Below are 14,973 nucleotides of genomic sequence, written 5' to 3'. Positions count from 1 at the left end.
ATTTTTTTATTTGGAAACAGAGTCTCTTAAGCCAGCGTGGCTGGCTTCGAACCAGCATGATCCTCCTGTCTCCTCTTCAAGCGCGGGGATTACAAGCGTGCGCCACCACGCCCAGCATCATCTTTTTTGTGTGTGATACTGGGGTTCCTGTAAGCCCTTATACCTCTGGGCTACACTCCCAGACCTATTTTATATTTTTGAAACAAGGTCTCTTACGCCAGCATGGTTGGCTTCTAACCTGCGCGATCCTCCTGTCTCCACCTCCCAAGCGCGGGGATTACAAGCGTGCGCCACCATGCCTGGCCATCATCTTTTGTTTTTGAAACAGGGTCTTACTAGGTTTCTGAAAGTCTCCCTAAGGAGTTAGGTGTAATGGCGCATGCTTGTAATCCCAATACATGGGAGACTGAGACAGGAGCATCGCAGGTTCAAAGCCAGCCTTGGCAATTTAGCGAAGCTCTCAAAAACCTACTTACTGAAACCCTGGTTCCAAATAAGAAATAAAATTGGGCTGGGTGTGGCAGTACACTAATAATCCCAGCATTTGGGAGTCTTGAGACAGGAGGATCGTGGTTTGTGACCAGCCTCAACTACTTAATGAGGCCCTCCACAATTTAGTGAGACCCTGTTTCAAAATAAATAATAAAAAATTGGGCTGGGCATGTAGCTTGGAGGTAGAATAGCCCTGGGTTCTATCCCCAGTACCACAAAAAGAAAAAAAGAAAATTGGGCTGGGAGTGTAGCTTAAAGGTAGAATATCTGGCTTTAATCCTCATTACCAGGATGGGGGGGGGTCTCACTAAGTTGCTAAATTGCCTCTGCAATCCTTGAACCTACAATTCTCCTATCTCAAACTCCTAAGTACTAGGATTATAGGCATGCACCACCACACCTAGCTAGGTATAATAACCTTTTTTGCGGCACCGGGGATGGAACCCAGGGGCATTGTACCTCCAAGCTACACCCCCAGCCCTAGTTTTTAGTCTTTGTTTTTTATTTTTGAAACAGGATCTCACTGAGTTGCAAAGGGCCTCACTAAGTAGTTGAAGCTGTCCTTGAGCCACAATCCTCCAGTTTCTGCTTCCGTAATGCTGTAATTACAAGCGTGCGCCACCATGCCCGGCCTTTTTTTTTAAGATTATAGGATAACTCTTTTGTGAAAATATCTTTTCACAAGATGTTTGTCAGTTTTAGCCTGTTTGTTTATTTGTTTATTTGTTTATTTTTTTGGTGGTACTGGGGGTGGAACCCAGGGGTTTTCTACCTCTGGGCTATACTCCCAGACATTTTTTTATATTTTATTTGGAAACAGGGTCTCACTGAGTTGCTGAGAGCCTCACTAAGTAGCTGAGGCTGGCTTTGAACCTGTGCGATCCTCCTGTCTCAGCCTCCCAAGCGCTGGGATTACAAGAGTGCGCCACCACGCCTGACCTAGCCTGTTTATTATGCAGCTGTCTCCCTATAATGCAGTTACACTTATTATATGGAAGAGCGGAAGAAAGACTGTCATGCACTTCAGCAGAGATGCTGAGGCGGTGCAGGGTTGTGATGATGGTGTTTCTGGGCCCGTTCCCATTTCCTCCCTCTGTGTCCACTACAGGAAGGAGCAAAGGAGTACGCTATGCTCCACAACCCCCGCTCCAAGTGCTCTGGGCGTCGCCGGCGAAGGCACCATGTGGTCAGTGCTTCCTGCTCCAATACTTCAGCCTCCACCATGGCTGAGACTAAAGAAGGGGACAGTGACAGGGACACAGGCAATGACTGGGCCTCCAGTTCTTCAGGTAGAGTGGATAGCAAATAAGGATCTTCCCTTTTCACTGTAAGAACTCTGGTGAACCTAGGGTCACTGCCTGGCTCTTTTATTTATCTTTTTTTTTTTAAAGGATACCGGGGATGGAACCCAGAGGCATTCTACCTCCGAGTGACACACTCAGCCCTTTTTTCTGGGGGTGTGTGTGTGCTGGGGGTGGAACCCAGAGGCTTTCTACCTCCGGGCTATATTCCCAGACCTATTTTATATTTTATTTGGAAACAGGGTCTAAGTTGCTGAGAGCCTTACTAAGTAGCTGAGGCTGGCTTCGAACCTGTGTGATCCTCCTGTCTCATAGACTCCCAAGGGCAGGGATTACAAGCATGCGTCACCACGCCCAGCTATTCTTTATTTTGAAACAGGGTCTCACTGAGTTGCAGAGGCCCTCACTAAGTAGCTGAGGCTGGCCTTGAACCACAATCCTCCTGTCTCAGCCTCCCGAATGCTGGGATTACAAGCGTGCACCACCATGTCCAGCTTATTTTTTATCTTTTTGTGGTACTTGGGATTGAACCCAGGGTGCTCTGCCACTAAGCTATATCCCCAGCCCTTTTTATTTTTTTTTTTATTTTGAGGTAGAGTCTCACTTAGTTACCAAGGCTGGCTATCTTCCTACCTTACCCTCTGAAATCACTGGAATTACTATGTGTACCCCCATGCCCAGCCACTGCCTGACTCCTAGCACCTCTTGGAGTTTGTTTTATTTTGTTTTGGTACTGAAGGTTGGACCTAGAGGCATTCTACTGCCAAGCTACACTCCCAGCCCTTTTTATTACAGGCTTGTGCCACCATGTCTAGTGGCTGAGTATTTTAATTCTTTTTTATTATTTATTTATTTATCTGTTTGTTTGTTTGTTTGTTTTTGTAGTACTGTGGATGGAACCCAGGAGCATTCTACCTCTGAGCAACACCGCTAGTCCTACTTTTTATTCTTTATTTTGAAACAGGTTCTCACTGATTTCCAAAGGGCCTAAGTAGCTGAGGCTATCTGGGAACCATGATCCTCCTGTCTCAGCCTCCCAAATGCTGGGATTACAAGCGTGCACCACTGTGTCTGGCTAGTAGTTTAATTCGTAAGCCTTACTCCTTATAAAACAGAATCAAGCTGGACGGGGTAGCACAGACTTGTAATCCTAGCGCTTGAGAGGCTGAGACAGGAGGATCGCACAGGTTCAAAGTAAGCCTCAGCTACTTAGTGAGGCTCTCAGCAACTTAGTGAGACCCTGTTTCCAAATAAATTGTAAAATAGGACTGAGGTGCAGCCCGGAGGTAGAAAAGCCCCTGGATTCCACCCCCCACTACCATAGAAATAAATAAATAATAAATAAATAAACAAATAAATAAATAGAATCAAACAGGGTGTGGTGGTGCATGTTTGTAATCCCAGTACTTGGGAAACTAAGATAGGAGGATCACAGATTCGAACCCATCCTCCGCAACTTAATGAGATTCTCAGCAGCTCAGTGGGACCCTGTTTCAAGATAAAGAATAAAAAAATAGGGCTGTGGGTGTAGTTTGGGGTAGAATGCCCCCTGGGTTCCATCCCTAGAAGCACAAAAAAAAAAAAAAAAAGAAAAGAAAAACGGTTTGGGGAGGTAGAAGGCCCCTGAGTTTTATTCCCAGTAACACACACACACACACACACACACACACACACACACACACACACACACACAGAATCAAGTACTTTAGAGTTTGTGCTTACCAATGACAACTGCCTTCCACTTTCTCCTGTTTCCCTTCCCTTCTTGCTTAGAGGCAAACTCTCGATGTCAGACCCCCACAAAACAGAAGGCCAGTCCGGCCCCGCCTCAGCTCTGTGTGGTGGAGGCCCCCTCGGAGCCTGTGGAGTGGACTGGGGCTGAAGAATCTCTCTTCCGAGTCTTCCATGGCACCTACTTCAACAACTTCTGTTCCATAGCCAGGCTCCTGGGGACCAAGACGTGCAAGCAGGTACTGAGCGAATGTGGGGCTCCTCCCACCTCATCCTCTTTCTGTACCTTTGTCATCTTATGAGGCCGTGTGTCTAGAAACTCACAGGCTCAGGCCCTTGTGCGCCTGTGTGCTTTTGGGGTCAGGGAACAGGTTTCCAACACAGGCCCTTCTGTAACTGCCAGGCCTGGCAATGCTGCGGGTCTGCGTTCCTTCTCGCCCAGCTCTTGCTTCTGTGTCTAACCGCTCTGCAACTCTCCTGAGTGGCCCTGCGCTCTCCCAGCTGCTTTTTTTTTTTTTTTTTTTTTTTTTGGTGGTGGTACTGGGGTTCCTGGAAGCCCTTCTACCTCTAGGCTACACTCCCAGACCAATTTTATATTTTTATTTAGAAACAGGGTCTCTTAAGCCAGCAAGGCTGGCTTTGAACCTGGGCGATCCTCCTGTCTCTGCCTCCCAAGCACGGGGATTACAAGCGGGAGCCACCACGCCCAGCTCCCTTTTTTATTTTTTATTTTGCAACAATCTCTCTATGTTGCTAAGGCTGACCTTGAACCTTCCATCTTCCTGTCTCAGCCACCCAGGTGTTGGGGTTATAGGTGTGTGTCTCCACACCTGGCTCTGTGTCCTCTTCTTTATGCTTCTTCTATCTGGAATAGTTAATAGAACCATGAGTTGAAGTACCCTTTGCTATCATTTAAGAGCTTATACCTATTTCCTTGAGGCACAGGTATTTTTTGTTTTTTGGGGTTTTTTTTTTTTGGTGGTACTGGGGGGTGGAACTCAGAGGCTTTCTACCTCCGGGCTATACTCCCAGACCTCAAGAAGTAGCTGAGGCTGACTTCAAACCTGTGCAATCCTTCTGTCTCAGCTTCCCAAGTACAGGGTCTCATTAAGTTGCTGAAACAGGGTCTCACTAAATTGCTGAGAGCCTCACTAAGTAGCTGAGGCTGGCTTCAAACCCGTGCAATCCTCCTGTCTCAGCCTCCCAAGCACAGGAATTACAAGCGTGTGCTACCACACCTGGCGAGGCACAGGCTTTTAACCTAAAATTCGATAGAACTGCATACAGAATATTTTTCTTGTGTGTATTTTTCTGGCAAAATTTATAGTTGTCACAGAATCTCATGTAGCCAAGAAGAAAAAGCAAAAGCTAAAAATGAGTGCTAGAAGGGAGGACATGTGAGGAAGGGGAACCAGCCTTCCTGAGGTGCTGTCCTTATGAAATAGACAAGGCTGCGGCATCTTTCTACCATGAGAGGGAGCTCATGCTCAGCCCAGTGGAAAAGTCCCATCAGGCCTTGCATTCGGTTACACTAGGCATACTCCGTAGCTCATCCTTAAAGAGGCAGATAATCTTGGTAAGAAGCAGCTACCAAGCCGGGCGTGGTGGCTCAGGCTTGTAACCCAGTACTTAGGAGGCTGAGACAGGAGGATCGCACAGGTTTGAAGCCAGCCTCAGCTACTTAGTGAGGCTCTCAGCAACTTAGTGAGACCCTGTTTCCAAATAAAATATAAAATAGGTTTGGGAGTATAGCCCAGAGGTAGAAGGCCCCTGGGTTGCATCTCCAGTACCACTCAAAAAAAAAAAAAAAAAAAAAAAGAAGAAGAAGCTGCTAGGCACTCCTGTAACCCCAGTATTTGGGAGACAGGATGATGGCAGGTTTTAAGCCAGCCTCAGCAATTTAGCAAGGCCCTCAGCAACTTAGTAGCACCCTGTCTCAAAATAAAAAGTAAAGTGTAGGACTGGGGATGTGTGGCTCAGAGGTAGAAAAAGAAAAGCAGCAGCAGCCCACCGTGGTCTGGGGAAGGAGTGGTCCATACGAGCTTCTGACCAGCATCGCCCTGCTCAGTATTTCTCCCTCCCTGAGTTACGTGCATGACTCGGACTTACCTTCAGAGCAGTAACCCCAGGTACCAATGACACTTCATTGATCCTTGACTGAAAACATGCTCACGCAGCTGCCAGCCAGCTCTCCAGGACTCTCACAAGACCAGCGCCTGGCCAGGCCACTTGCCTGACCCCCACTTCAGAAGGAGTGACAGGCCCTATCGGATTTCTCTTCTAGGTCTTTCAGTTTGCAGTCAAAGAATCGCTCATCCTGAAGCTGCCAACAGATGAACTCATGAACCCCTCACAGAAGAAGAAGAGGAAGCACAGGCAAGGGTTGGACAAAGGGCCTTTGGCGGGCAGGCCGTCCTCAGCTCCGGCCTCCCCTGGGCTTCCCACCTGCCTCTCTTGGCCACTGTACCGGGCCAGCTAAGCCCTGCACTCCCACTGCCCGGGAGCACTCCTGTGCCCCCGAGGGCCTGTGCGTGGGGCCAGCCCCGCCCTCAGGTGCGGGGGACCTGAGGTAGCTTTCTGGTTTTCCACTTAAGCCCCTGGCCAGTCGGACAGGAGCTGGTGTGTGGCTGCACCCTGAGGTCATTTCACCTCACCCATTCCTCAGCTCTGACCAGAGTTTATTCCTTTTCTTTGTTTTTGGCACCTGTTTTTCTATTACTATCTTAATATAATATATCAGCCTTTGGGGGTTTTTTGTTTATTTCTTGTGGTACTGGGGATTAAACCCAGGGGCATTCTACCTCAGAGCTACAATCCCATCCCTATTTTATTTTTTATTTTGAACAGAGTCTTACTAAGTTGTTGCTGAGGGCCTCACATCTGAAGCTGCCATCCTCCTCTCTCAGCCTCCCAAGTACAGGTTGGAAGCTTTTGTGTGTGGGTGTGTGGTACTGGAGATTAAACCCAGGAGCATTCTACCTCCGAGCTACATCCCCAGTCCTATTTTATTCTTTTCTTTAAGGTACTGGGGATGGAACCCAGAGGCATTCTACCTCTAAACTATACCCCCAGCCCTATTTTTTATTCTTTATTTTGAAACAGGATCTCACCAAGTTGCAAAGGACCTTGCTAAGAAGCTGAGGCTGGCCATGAACCACGATCCTCCTGTTTCAGCCTCCCAAATGCTGGGACTACACGCATGCACTACGACGCCCAGCTTATTCTTTATTTTTGAAACGGGGTCTTTCTAAGTTATGGAGGACCTCACTAAGTTGCTGAAACTGGCCTCAAACCTGTGATTCTCCTGTCTCAACCTCCCAGATGCTGGGATTTACAAGTATGTACCACCATGTCCAGCTGATTGGAAGCTTTTTGAAAAATTCACACTCTGCCTGGCTGGGTTCCCTATACCCCTCACTCTGTATGTGTGTGTGTGGGGGGGGGGGGGTTGGGTACTAGGGATTGAACTCAGAGGCAGTCTACTTACAACCCATACCTCCAGCTCTCTTTTATTTTTTTTATTTTGAAACAGGGTCTCTCTAGGTTGATAAGAGTCTCACTACTTGCTGAGGCTGTTCTTGAACCTGCAATCTTCCTGTCTTAGTCTCCCAAGTACCCAGATTACAGTGTGGGTCCTGCTCTGAAGGACAGTGTCATTTACCTACAGTCATTTACCTATATCGGCAGAGCTCCCAAGGGCCCTGACCCAGACCTGCACCTTCTCTCTTTTGTAGGCTGTGGGCTGCACACTGCAGGAAAATTCAGCTGAAGAAAGGTAAGTTCCAAGCTGGGGATGTAGCTTAATGGTAGAGCACATGCATAGCATGGCAAAGGCCCTGGGTTCCAGCCCCAGCACCAGATACACACATATATGGAAGAGACGCGGGTTCCCCCAAGGCGTTCTTAGCAGTGGACTCGGCGGCCTTCACCCTGCCCCACCTACAGCTGCACTTGTTGACCCGGCCGCTTCCGCACATTGCAGATTTCTGTGCAGCAGATAAGAATAGCTGAGCTTCTTCCTGCAGCTGGGAAGCCCACTTAGACAGAGGAGTTAAGGCCCTTGTGGTCTCTGCGTTTTCTTGTGTGATCTTTGCCAGGTCACAGACCTCTTTTCATGTTTCAAGTAGCTGCCCTGTTATCACAGGCCATCTCCACACCCTGCCCACAAAACAGATCACCCAACCATAGCCTGGTGCTAAGGTCACCTATGCCGTGCTCACCTCAGATGCTAAGTGTGTGCCCGGGGTGACGGTTAGAACGAGGCCACTCAGTGGGACATTGAGAGGAGAGGGCAGAGGGAGCCCGGTCACAGCAGTGTCCTCTTTCTTCTCTCCTCTAGACAACTCTTCTACACAGGTGTACAACTACCAACCATGTGACCACCCAGACCGCCCCTGTGACAGCACCTGTCCCTGCATCATGACTCAGAATTTCTGTGAGAAGTTCTGCCAGTGCAACCCAGACTGTAAGAGCGCTCAGCTCCCCCTGAGTTCCGAGCGAGCGTCGGCCCTGCCCTCCTTCCCCTGTGCTGCCCGGGGCTTTTCATATTTCCGTTGCCATGTTTTAGGCATTCTGTAGGAAAAGTAAGATACTGAAGATGAGGAAAGGGTTTTGGGGGGGAGTTTTGTTTGATTTGTTTGGTCCTGGGGATTGAACCCAGGGGCAGTCTATCTCTGAGCTACACCCTTAGCCCTTTTTATTTTTATTTATTTATTTATTTTTGGTGGTACTGGGGATGGAACCCTTCTACCTCTGGGCTACACTCCCAGACACCTATTTTTCATACTTTTATTTGGAAACAGGGTCTCTTAAGCCAGCGCGGCTGGCTTCGATCCTGCCGCGATCCTCCTGTCTCCACCTCCCAAGCGTGCGCCACCACGCCTGGCTTGTTTCTTATTTTGAAACAGTAGGCTAAGGCTGGCCTCAAATCTAGACTCTCCTATTTTAGCCTCCCAAGTACTGGAATTACAAATCAAGTACAGGGATTACAGGCAAATGCCATTATGCCCAGCTATTTTGTGTGGTACTGGAGATTGAACCCAGAGGCATTCTGCCTTTGAGCTATACCCCCAGCCCTTTTTTCTGTTCTGTTTTGTTTTGAAACAGCTTCGCTAGGCTGCTGAGAGTTTCACTCCGGTGCTGAGGCTAGTCTTCAACCTGTAATTCTCCTGTGTCAGCCTCCCAAGTACTAGAATTATAGTCATGTGCCACCACATTTGGCTTTTTTTTTTCTTTTTAAGAGACAGGGTCTTGGAGCTAGGGATGTAACTCACTGGTAGAGGTGTTGCCCAGCATTAGCAAAGCCCTGGGTTTAATCGCTAGCACTGCAAAGAAGAAAAAGAAAGAGAGAAAGAGCAAGAAAAAACTAAAATAGGGCCCTGCTAGTTGACAGGTTGGCTGAAAACTTCTGGGCTCAAACAATCCTCCTTCCTCAGTCTCCCTGTAGCTGGGACTACAGGTGTATACAACTGGAAACTTTTTTTTGTGTGTGTGGTACTAGGGATAGAACCCAGGGGCATTCTACCTCCGAGCTACACCCCCAGCCCTATTTTTTATTCTTTATTTTTGAAACAGGGTCTCACTGAGTTTCAAATGGCCTCCCTAAGTAGCTGAGGCTGTGAACCCCAGTCCTCCTGTCTCAGCCTCCCAAATGCTGGAATTACAAGTGTGTGCCATCACACCCAGCAACTAGAAACATTTTTTAAAGGTTTTATAGGTTAGGCAGGTGTGGTGGCCCATACTAGTAATTCCAGTACTTGGAAGACTGAGACAGAAGCATCGTAGATTCGCGGCCAGCCTCAGCTAGTTAGTGAGGCCCTCTGCAACTTAGTGAGACCCTATTTCAAAATAAAATATAATATAGGTCTCAGAGTATATCCCAGAGGTAGAAAGCCCCTGGGTTCCATCCCTGGTACAGAAAGGAAGGAAGGAAGGAAGGAAGGAGGAAGGAGGAAGGAGAAAAGAAGAAAGGAGGGAGGGGTTATAGCTCAGAGGTAGAATGCCCCTGGGTTCCATCTCCAGTACTTCCAAAAGAATAAATAAATAAATAAAAACAAATAAATAAAAAATAGGACTAGGGTGTAGCTCAGATGTAGAATACCCTCAGGTTAAATTCCTAGTACCACCATAAGTAAATAAATATATGTATATGTATTTATTTATTTTAGGTTTATGATTCTAAAAGCGTCAGTCAAATAGAAATGAGATACTTTCCTTTCCAAAGGAGAATGAAGAGACAGAGGAATCATTTCCCTCAAATTGCAGTCAGTCTCCCCTCTCATAATGTTGTTCTAAAAAATTTGTAGCATATGGTGGCATATGCCTGTAATCCTAGTACTTGGGAGGTGAAGACAGGAGGATTAGAGGTTCAAGGCCAGCTTCAACAATTTAGCAAGACCCTTTTTCAGAATAAAAAAATAATAATAATAAGCTGAGTATGATGACGCACCCTTGTAATCCCATTACTTGGGAGGCTGAGACAGGAGGATCACAGGTTCCTGGCCAGCCACAGCTACTTAGTAAGGCCCTCTGCAACTTAGTAAGACCCTGTTTCAAAATAAAGAATAGCCAGGCAAGGTGATGCACACTTGTAATCCCAGCATTTGGGAGGCTGAGACAGGAGGATTGGGGTTCACAGACAGCCTCAGCTACTACTTAGGCCCTTTGGAACTCAGTGAGACCCTGTTTCAAAATAAAGAATAAAAAATAGGGCTGGGTTGTAGCTCGGAGGTAGAATGCCCTTGGGTTCCATCCCCATTACTGCAAAAATAAATAATAAATAAATATATAAATAAGTAAATAATAAAAATAGGGCTGGGGGTGTAGCTCAGAGATAGACTGTCCCTGGGTTTAATCCCTAGTACTGCAAAAAATAAAAAGGGCTGGGGATAGAGCTCTGAGGTAGAATGCCCATAGGTTCAATCCGGGTGTGTGTGTGTGTGTGTGTGTGTGTGTGTGTGTGTGTGTGTATTTATATGTTTATATAAATATGAAATTATAGTCAAGCACAGTGACATACATGCTCCTGTAACATTTGAGAGGCTGAGACAGGAGAATCTCTTGAAGCCAGGAATTTTGAGGCCAGCCTGGACAATATAGTGAGACCCCTGTTTCTTTCTTTTTTTTTTTTTTTTTTTTGGATCTAGGGATGGAACCCAGGGGAATTCTACCTCCAATCAACACCCTTTTAGCCCTGCTTTTTTATTCTTTATTTTGAAACGGTCTCACTAAGTTGCAAAGGGCCTCACTAAGTAGCTGAGGCTGTCGAACTACAGTCCTTCTGTCTCAGGCTCCCAAATGCTGGAATTACAAGCAGGTGCCACCATGCCTGGCTTCCTAGTTTTTACTTTTATTTGGAAACATGGTCTCACTAGGTTGATAAGAGTCTCACTACCTGCTGAGGCTGTCCTCAAACTTGTGATACTCCTGTCTCAGCCTCCCAAGTACTGTGATTACAAGCATGCAGCACCACACCCAGCAAGAAACCCTGTCTTTAAAAAAAAAATGTACCCGGGTGTAGTGATGCATGATCATAATCCCAGTATTTGGGAGGCTGAGACAGTAAAATCACAAGTTCAAATGCAGCCTTGGCAATTTAGGCAGGTGCTCAGCAACTTTGTGAGACCCTGTTTCCAAATTAAAACCAAAATATAGCCGGGCATGGTGGCACACGCTTGTAATCCCCACGCTTGGGAGGTGAGACAGGAGGATCGCACAGGTTTGAAGCCAGCCTCAGCTACTTAGTGAGGCTCTCAGCAACTTAGTGACACCCTGTTTCCAAATAAAATATTAAAAAAATAGGTCTGGGAGTATAGCCTGGAGGTTGAAAGCTCCTGGGTTCCACCCCAGTACCACCAAAAACAAAAAAACAAAAATATAAAGTTGAGGATGTAGCTTGAAGGTGGAATGCCCCTGGGTTCTAGCACACACACACACTAAAAAATTAAGGTCACAATTCTACTTCTGTCTACTTCACTTAACAGCTGGAGTTGTTATATCAAGTAGGAGTCGGGCCTGGGTGTCAGCAGAGGCCGCGTGGCCCTCTCACATGCCTGCCTGCCTTTCTTCACTGGGAGCTGGGCCGTTGGTGGCAGCCCCCAGCGCTTGCAGAAGGCGGGACCCAGTTTGTTGTGCTCTGCCCATCTCCTAACAAAGAATAGATACCAATCTAGCCTCAGCAGAGATGCTAGTGCTGGGAGGGCCGTGGGCGGAGGCGGCTGGTGTGGAACGGATGCGTTCTGTTCTCAAAATGATGCTTGTTTTGATGGTGAGGATTTACCAGTGAAAAGCTCTGATTTCATTTTCTCTAGGGTTTTCTCCACCTCCCTTCCAAATTCTGCCACGGGGGACGAGGTGGGGAGGACTGCTGGGGACTCTAAGAGTCACTTCTCATTAGTCCCACCTGCTCTTTTGACTAGGAGGCACAAGTGTTGGGAGTCACTTCACTGTCCAGGGAAAGTACTTGAGTATATGATTCCTGGGAGGGGACTTTGTCTCCTGTTTTGCTAAATATCCTTGAACACATCACATGTACTTCTCTGCTGGCTCTGAGTCTAGCCCTCACCCCAGTAGGGTGTGTGTGTGTGTGTGTGTGTGTGTGTGTGTGTGTGTGTGTGTGTGTACACTGTGTACTGGGGATTGAACTCAAGGACATTCTACCTCTGAGCTATATCCCTAGCCCTGTTTAACGTTTTGTTGTCTTTTTTTTTGTTGTTGCTATTATTGTTGTTATTATTTTGCAGTACTAGGGATAAAACCCAGGGGCATTCTACCTTCAAGCTACACCCCCAGCCCTATTTTTTATTCTTTATTTTGAAACAGGGTCTCACTGAGTTGCAAAGGGCCTCACTAAGTAACTGAGGCTGTCCGCAGACCGCGATCCTTATGTCTCCGCTTCCCAAATGCTGGAATTAAAAGCGTACGTCACCACGCCCGGCTTCCTGCTTCTCTTCTTAACCTTACCTGTCTCCCTCCCCAGGTCAGAATCGTTTCCCAGGCTGTCGCTGTAAGACCCAGTGCAATACCAAACAGTGTCCTTGCTACCTGGCTGTGCGGGAGTGCGACCCCGACCTGTGCCTCACCTGCGGGGCCTCGGAGCACTGGGACTGCAAGGTGGTCTCCTGCAAAAACTGCAGCATTCAACGTGGCCTCAAAAAGGTGAGGCCTTCACACGGGCCCAGGTGGTCAGATGGCAGAGGTGGAATAGTGCCAGGCGTCCTCTTTCCCCAGGCTCCTTAGAGGGTTGGTCTGTGAAGGTGCTTGATACGTCCCAGTAGACACACATTGCTGGACTGATGGAGTTTCTGACCTAGTATGGGATCAGAAAAATGGTCCCTAGTCTGATCAGAGTAAAAGGAGGAGAGGGTGCCAGGCATGGTGGTACGCATCTATAATCCCAGTACTCGTGAGGCTGAGGCAGAAGGAGTGCAGGTTTGAGGCCAGCCTCGGCAACTTAGCAAGACCCTGTTTCCAAAAAAAAAAAAAAAGCAGAATAGGGCAGGCCTGTAGCTCAGAGCTAGAATGCCTCTGGGTTCAATCCCCACTCATAATAACAATAATAAAATAAAAGGAGCAGAGGGGGTGCGCCACTGATACTGTTCGTTTTCCTCCTCCTGTGGTGCTGGGGATGGAAGCCAGGGTCTTGATATTCGACAAACCTTGTAGAGTAAGTTGCATCCCCAACCCTGACACTGTCATCTTTACTCCACATAGCAGTGATTGCCCAGGAGCTCAGGCCCAGGAGGTCCCCCAGGGAGAGGAAGTCAAGTCCTGCTTCCTCCACCACCTCCCCTTCTTGCTTCTCCCCCCCCCAGAACCGTGGCTAACACCTTTTTCTGTTCTCAGATCCTCTTAACAGCCACTCGTTCTTTCCACCTGCCCCCCAGACACGTGCGTGCACATGCCCACTCACACACGCTCTTGTCTGAGGCTTGCCTCCCTCTCCCTCAGCACCTGTTGCTGGCACCCTCCGATGTGGCCGGATGGGGCACCTTCATTAAGGAGTCCGTGCAGAAGAATGAATTCATTTCTGAATATTGCGGTGAGGTGAGCGCCATGGGTTTGGCACACATACTTAGTGTGATGAGAAAACTCTGATTTTCTGTGGGCCAGGCTTCTGTGAATTCGTCTCTAAATAACTCAGCAGAGTTCTCATGTGGCCTCTTGGGGGAACCCACAGAACTGTTTGCAGTCCTGAAACAAACCACTGTTTGGTAACTCAGGCCACACAGGGGGTAGGGCTCTCTACGGCCTGAGTACTGGTCAGATGGGTGGGAACGGGAGCCACATGTCACGGGTCCTCTCTCCCACGAGCCTCGCCACGACACTCAGTACCTCTGTGTGACGCTGCTCCTTCCCAGCCCTTTTAGGGCAGGTGCCACGCCTAAGCAGAAGCTTGAAACCCCCCCCCCCCGTGTGTCCCTTGTCTATCTCTGCAGCTCATCTCCCAGGATGAAGCTGATCGGCGAGGGAAAGTCTATGACAAATACATGTCCAGCTTCCTCTTCAATCTCAACAATGGTATGGCATGGCATCTCTCTCTCATCCCAAGGGGGTCTTATGCAGGTCTTTCTTTCTCTTCTTCTTTTATTTACTTATTTTTTCAGTAGTGGGGATTGAACCCAGGGACATTCTATCTCCAAGCTACACCCCCAGCACTATTTTTATTTTATTTTATTTTATTTATTTATTTATTTTGCCGGTCTGGAGATGGAACCCAAGGGCATTCAACTTCTGAGCTACACCCCCTCCCCTATTTTTTATTCTTTATTTTGAAACAGGGTCTCACTGAGTAGCTGAGGCTGTCTGTGAACTGCGAGCGATCCTCCGGTCTCAGCCTCCCGAATGCTGGGATCACAAGCGTGCGCCGCCAGGACCTCACTAAATTGCAGAGGGCCTCACTAAGTGGCTGAGGCTGCCTTTCCTTGATTTTGTGACCCTCCTGTCTCAGCCTCCCGAGTACTGGGATTGCAAGTGTGCACCACCACCCTTGGCTTTTTTTTTTTTAATTTACATTTTTTGGTAGTTGGAATGGAAGCCAGGGGCATTCTATTTCTGATATAGCTCCCCCAGCCCTATTTTATTTCTATTCTCATCTTCTATCTTCTTCTTTTAAGGGGGAGGAGCGTTGAACTCAGAGGTATTCTACCTGTGCTACATCCCCAGCCCTTTTTTTAAAATGTATTTATTTTTGTGGTACTGGGGATTGAACCCAGGGGAATTCTACTGCCAAGCTACACCCCCAACCAACCTTTTTTTTTTTTTTTTTTTTTTTTTTTTTGGTGGTACTGGGGGTGGAACCCAGGGGCTTTTCTACCTCCGGGCTATACTCCCAGAACTATTTTATACTTTATTTGGAAACAGGGTCTCACTAAGTTGCTGAGAGCCTCACTAAGTAGCTGAGGCTGGGATCCTCCTATCTCAGCCTCCCAAGTACTGGGGTTGTAGACAT

General features: G+C 47.7%; 1 protein-coding gene across 3 annotated transcripts in view; it reads left to right on the top strand.

The window, feature by feature from the left end:
- The window catches only part of EZH1 (enhancer of zeste 1 polycomb repressive complex 2 subunit), a gene marked incomplete at both ends in the record, with an annotated part of 28,798 nt that overhangs the window by 11,434 nt on the left and 2,391 nt on the right, over positions 1–14,973 (top strand). For all 3 annotated transcript variants that reach the window (XM_080713235.1, XM_080713233.1, XM_080713234.1), the window contains 8 exons: positions 1,601–1,781; positions 3,567–3,763; positions 5,809–5,900; positions 7,259–7,299; positions 7,864–7,989; positions 12,502–12,680; positions 13,473–13,568; positions 13,961–14,042. In XM_080713235.1, coding sequence (XP_080569361.1) covers positions 1,601–1,781; positions 3,567–3,763; positions 5,809–5,900; positions 7,259–7,299; positions 7,864–7,989; positions 12,502–12,680; positions 13,473–13,568; positions 13,961–14,042 — 994 coding nt within the window. The remainder of the gene's footprint in view (positions 1–1,600; positions 1,782–3,566; positions 3,764–5,808; positions 5,901–7,258; positions 7,300–7,863; positions 7,990–12,501; positions 12,681–13,472; positions 13,569–13,960; positions 14,043–14,973) is intronic.

This window comes from Muscardinus avellanarius (genome assembly GCF_963383645.1).
Source record: "Muscardinus avellanarius genome assembly, chromosome: 16".
NCBI classification, from domain to species: domain Eukaryota; kingdom Metazoa; phylum Chordata; class Mammalia; order Rodentia; family Gliridae; genus Muscardinus; species Muscardinus avellanarius.
The sequence above is the reverse complement of the archived record's forward strand: the minus strand, read 5'-3'. Positions and strand labels throughout refer to the sequence as shown.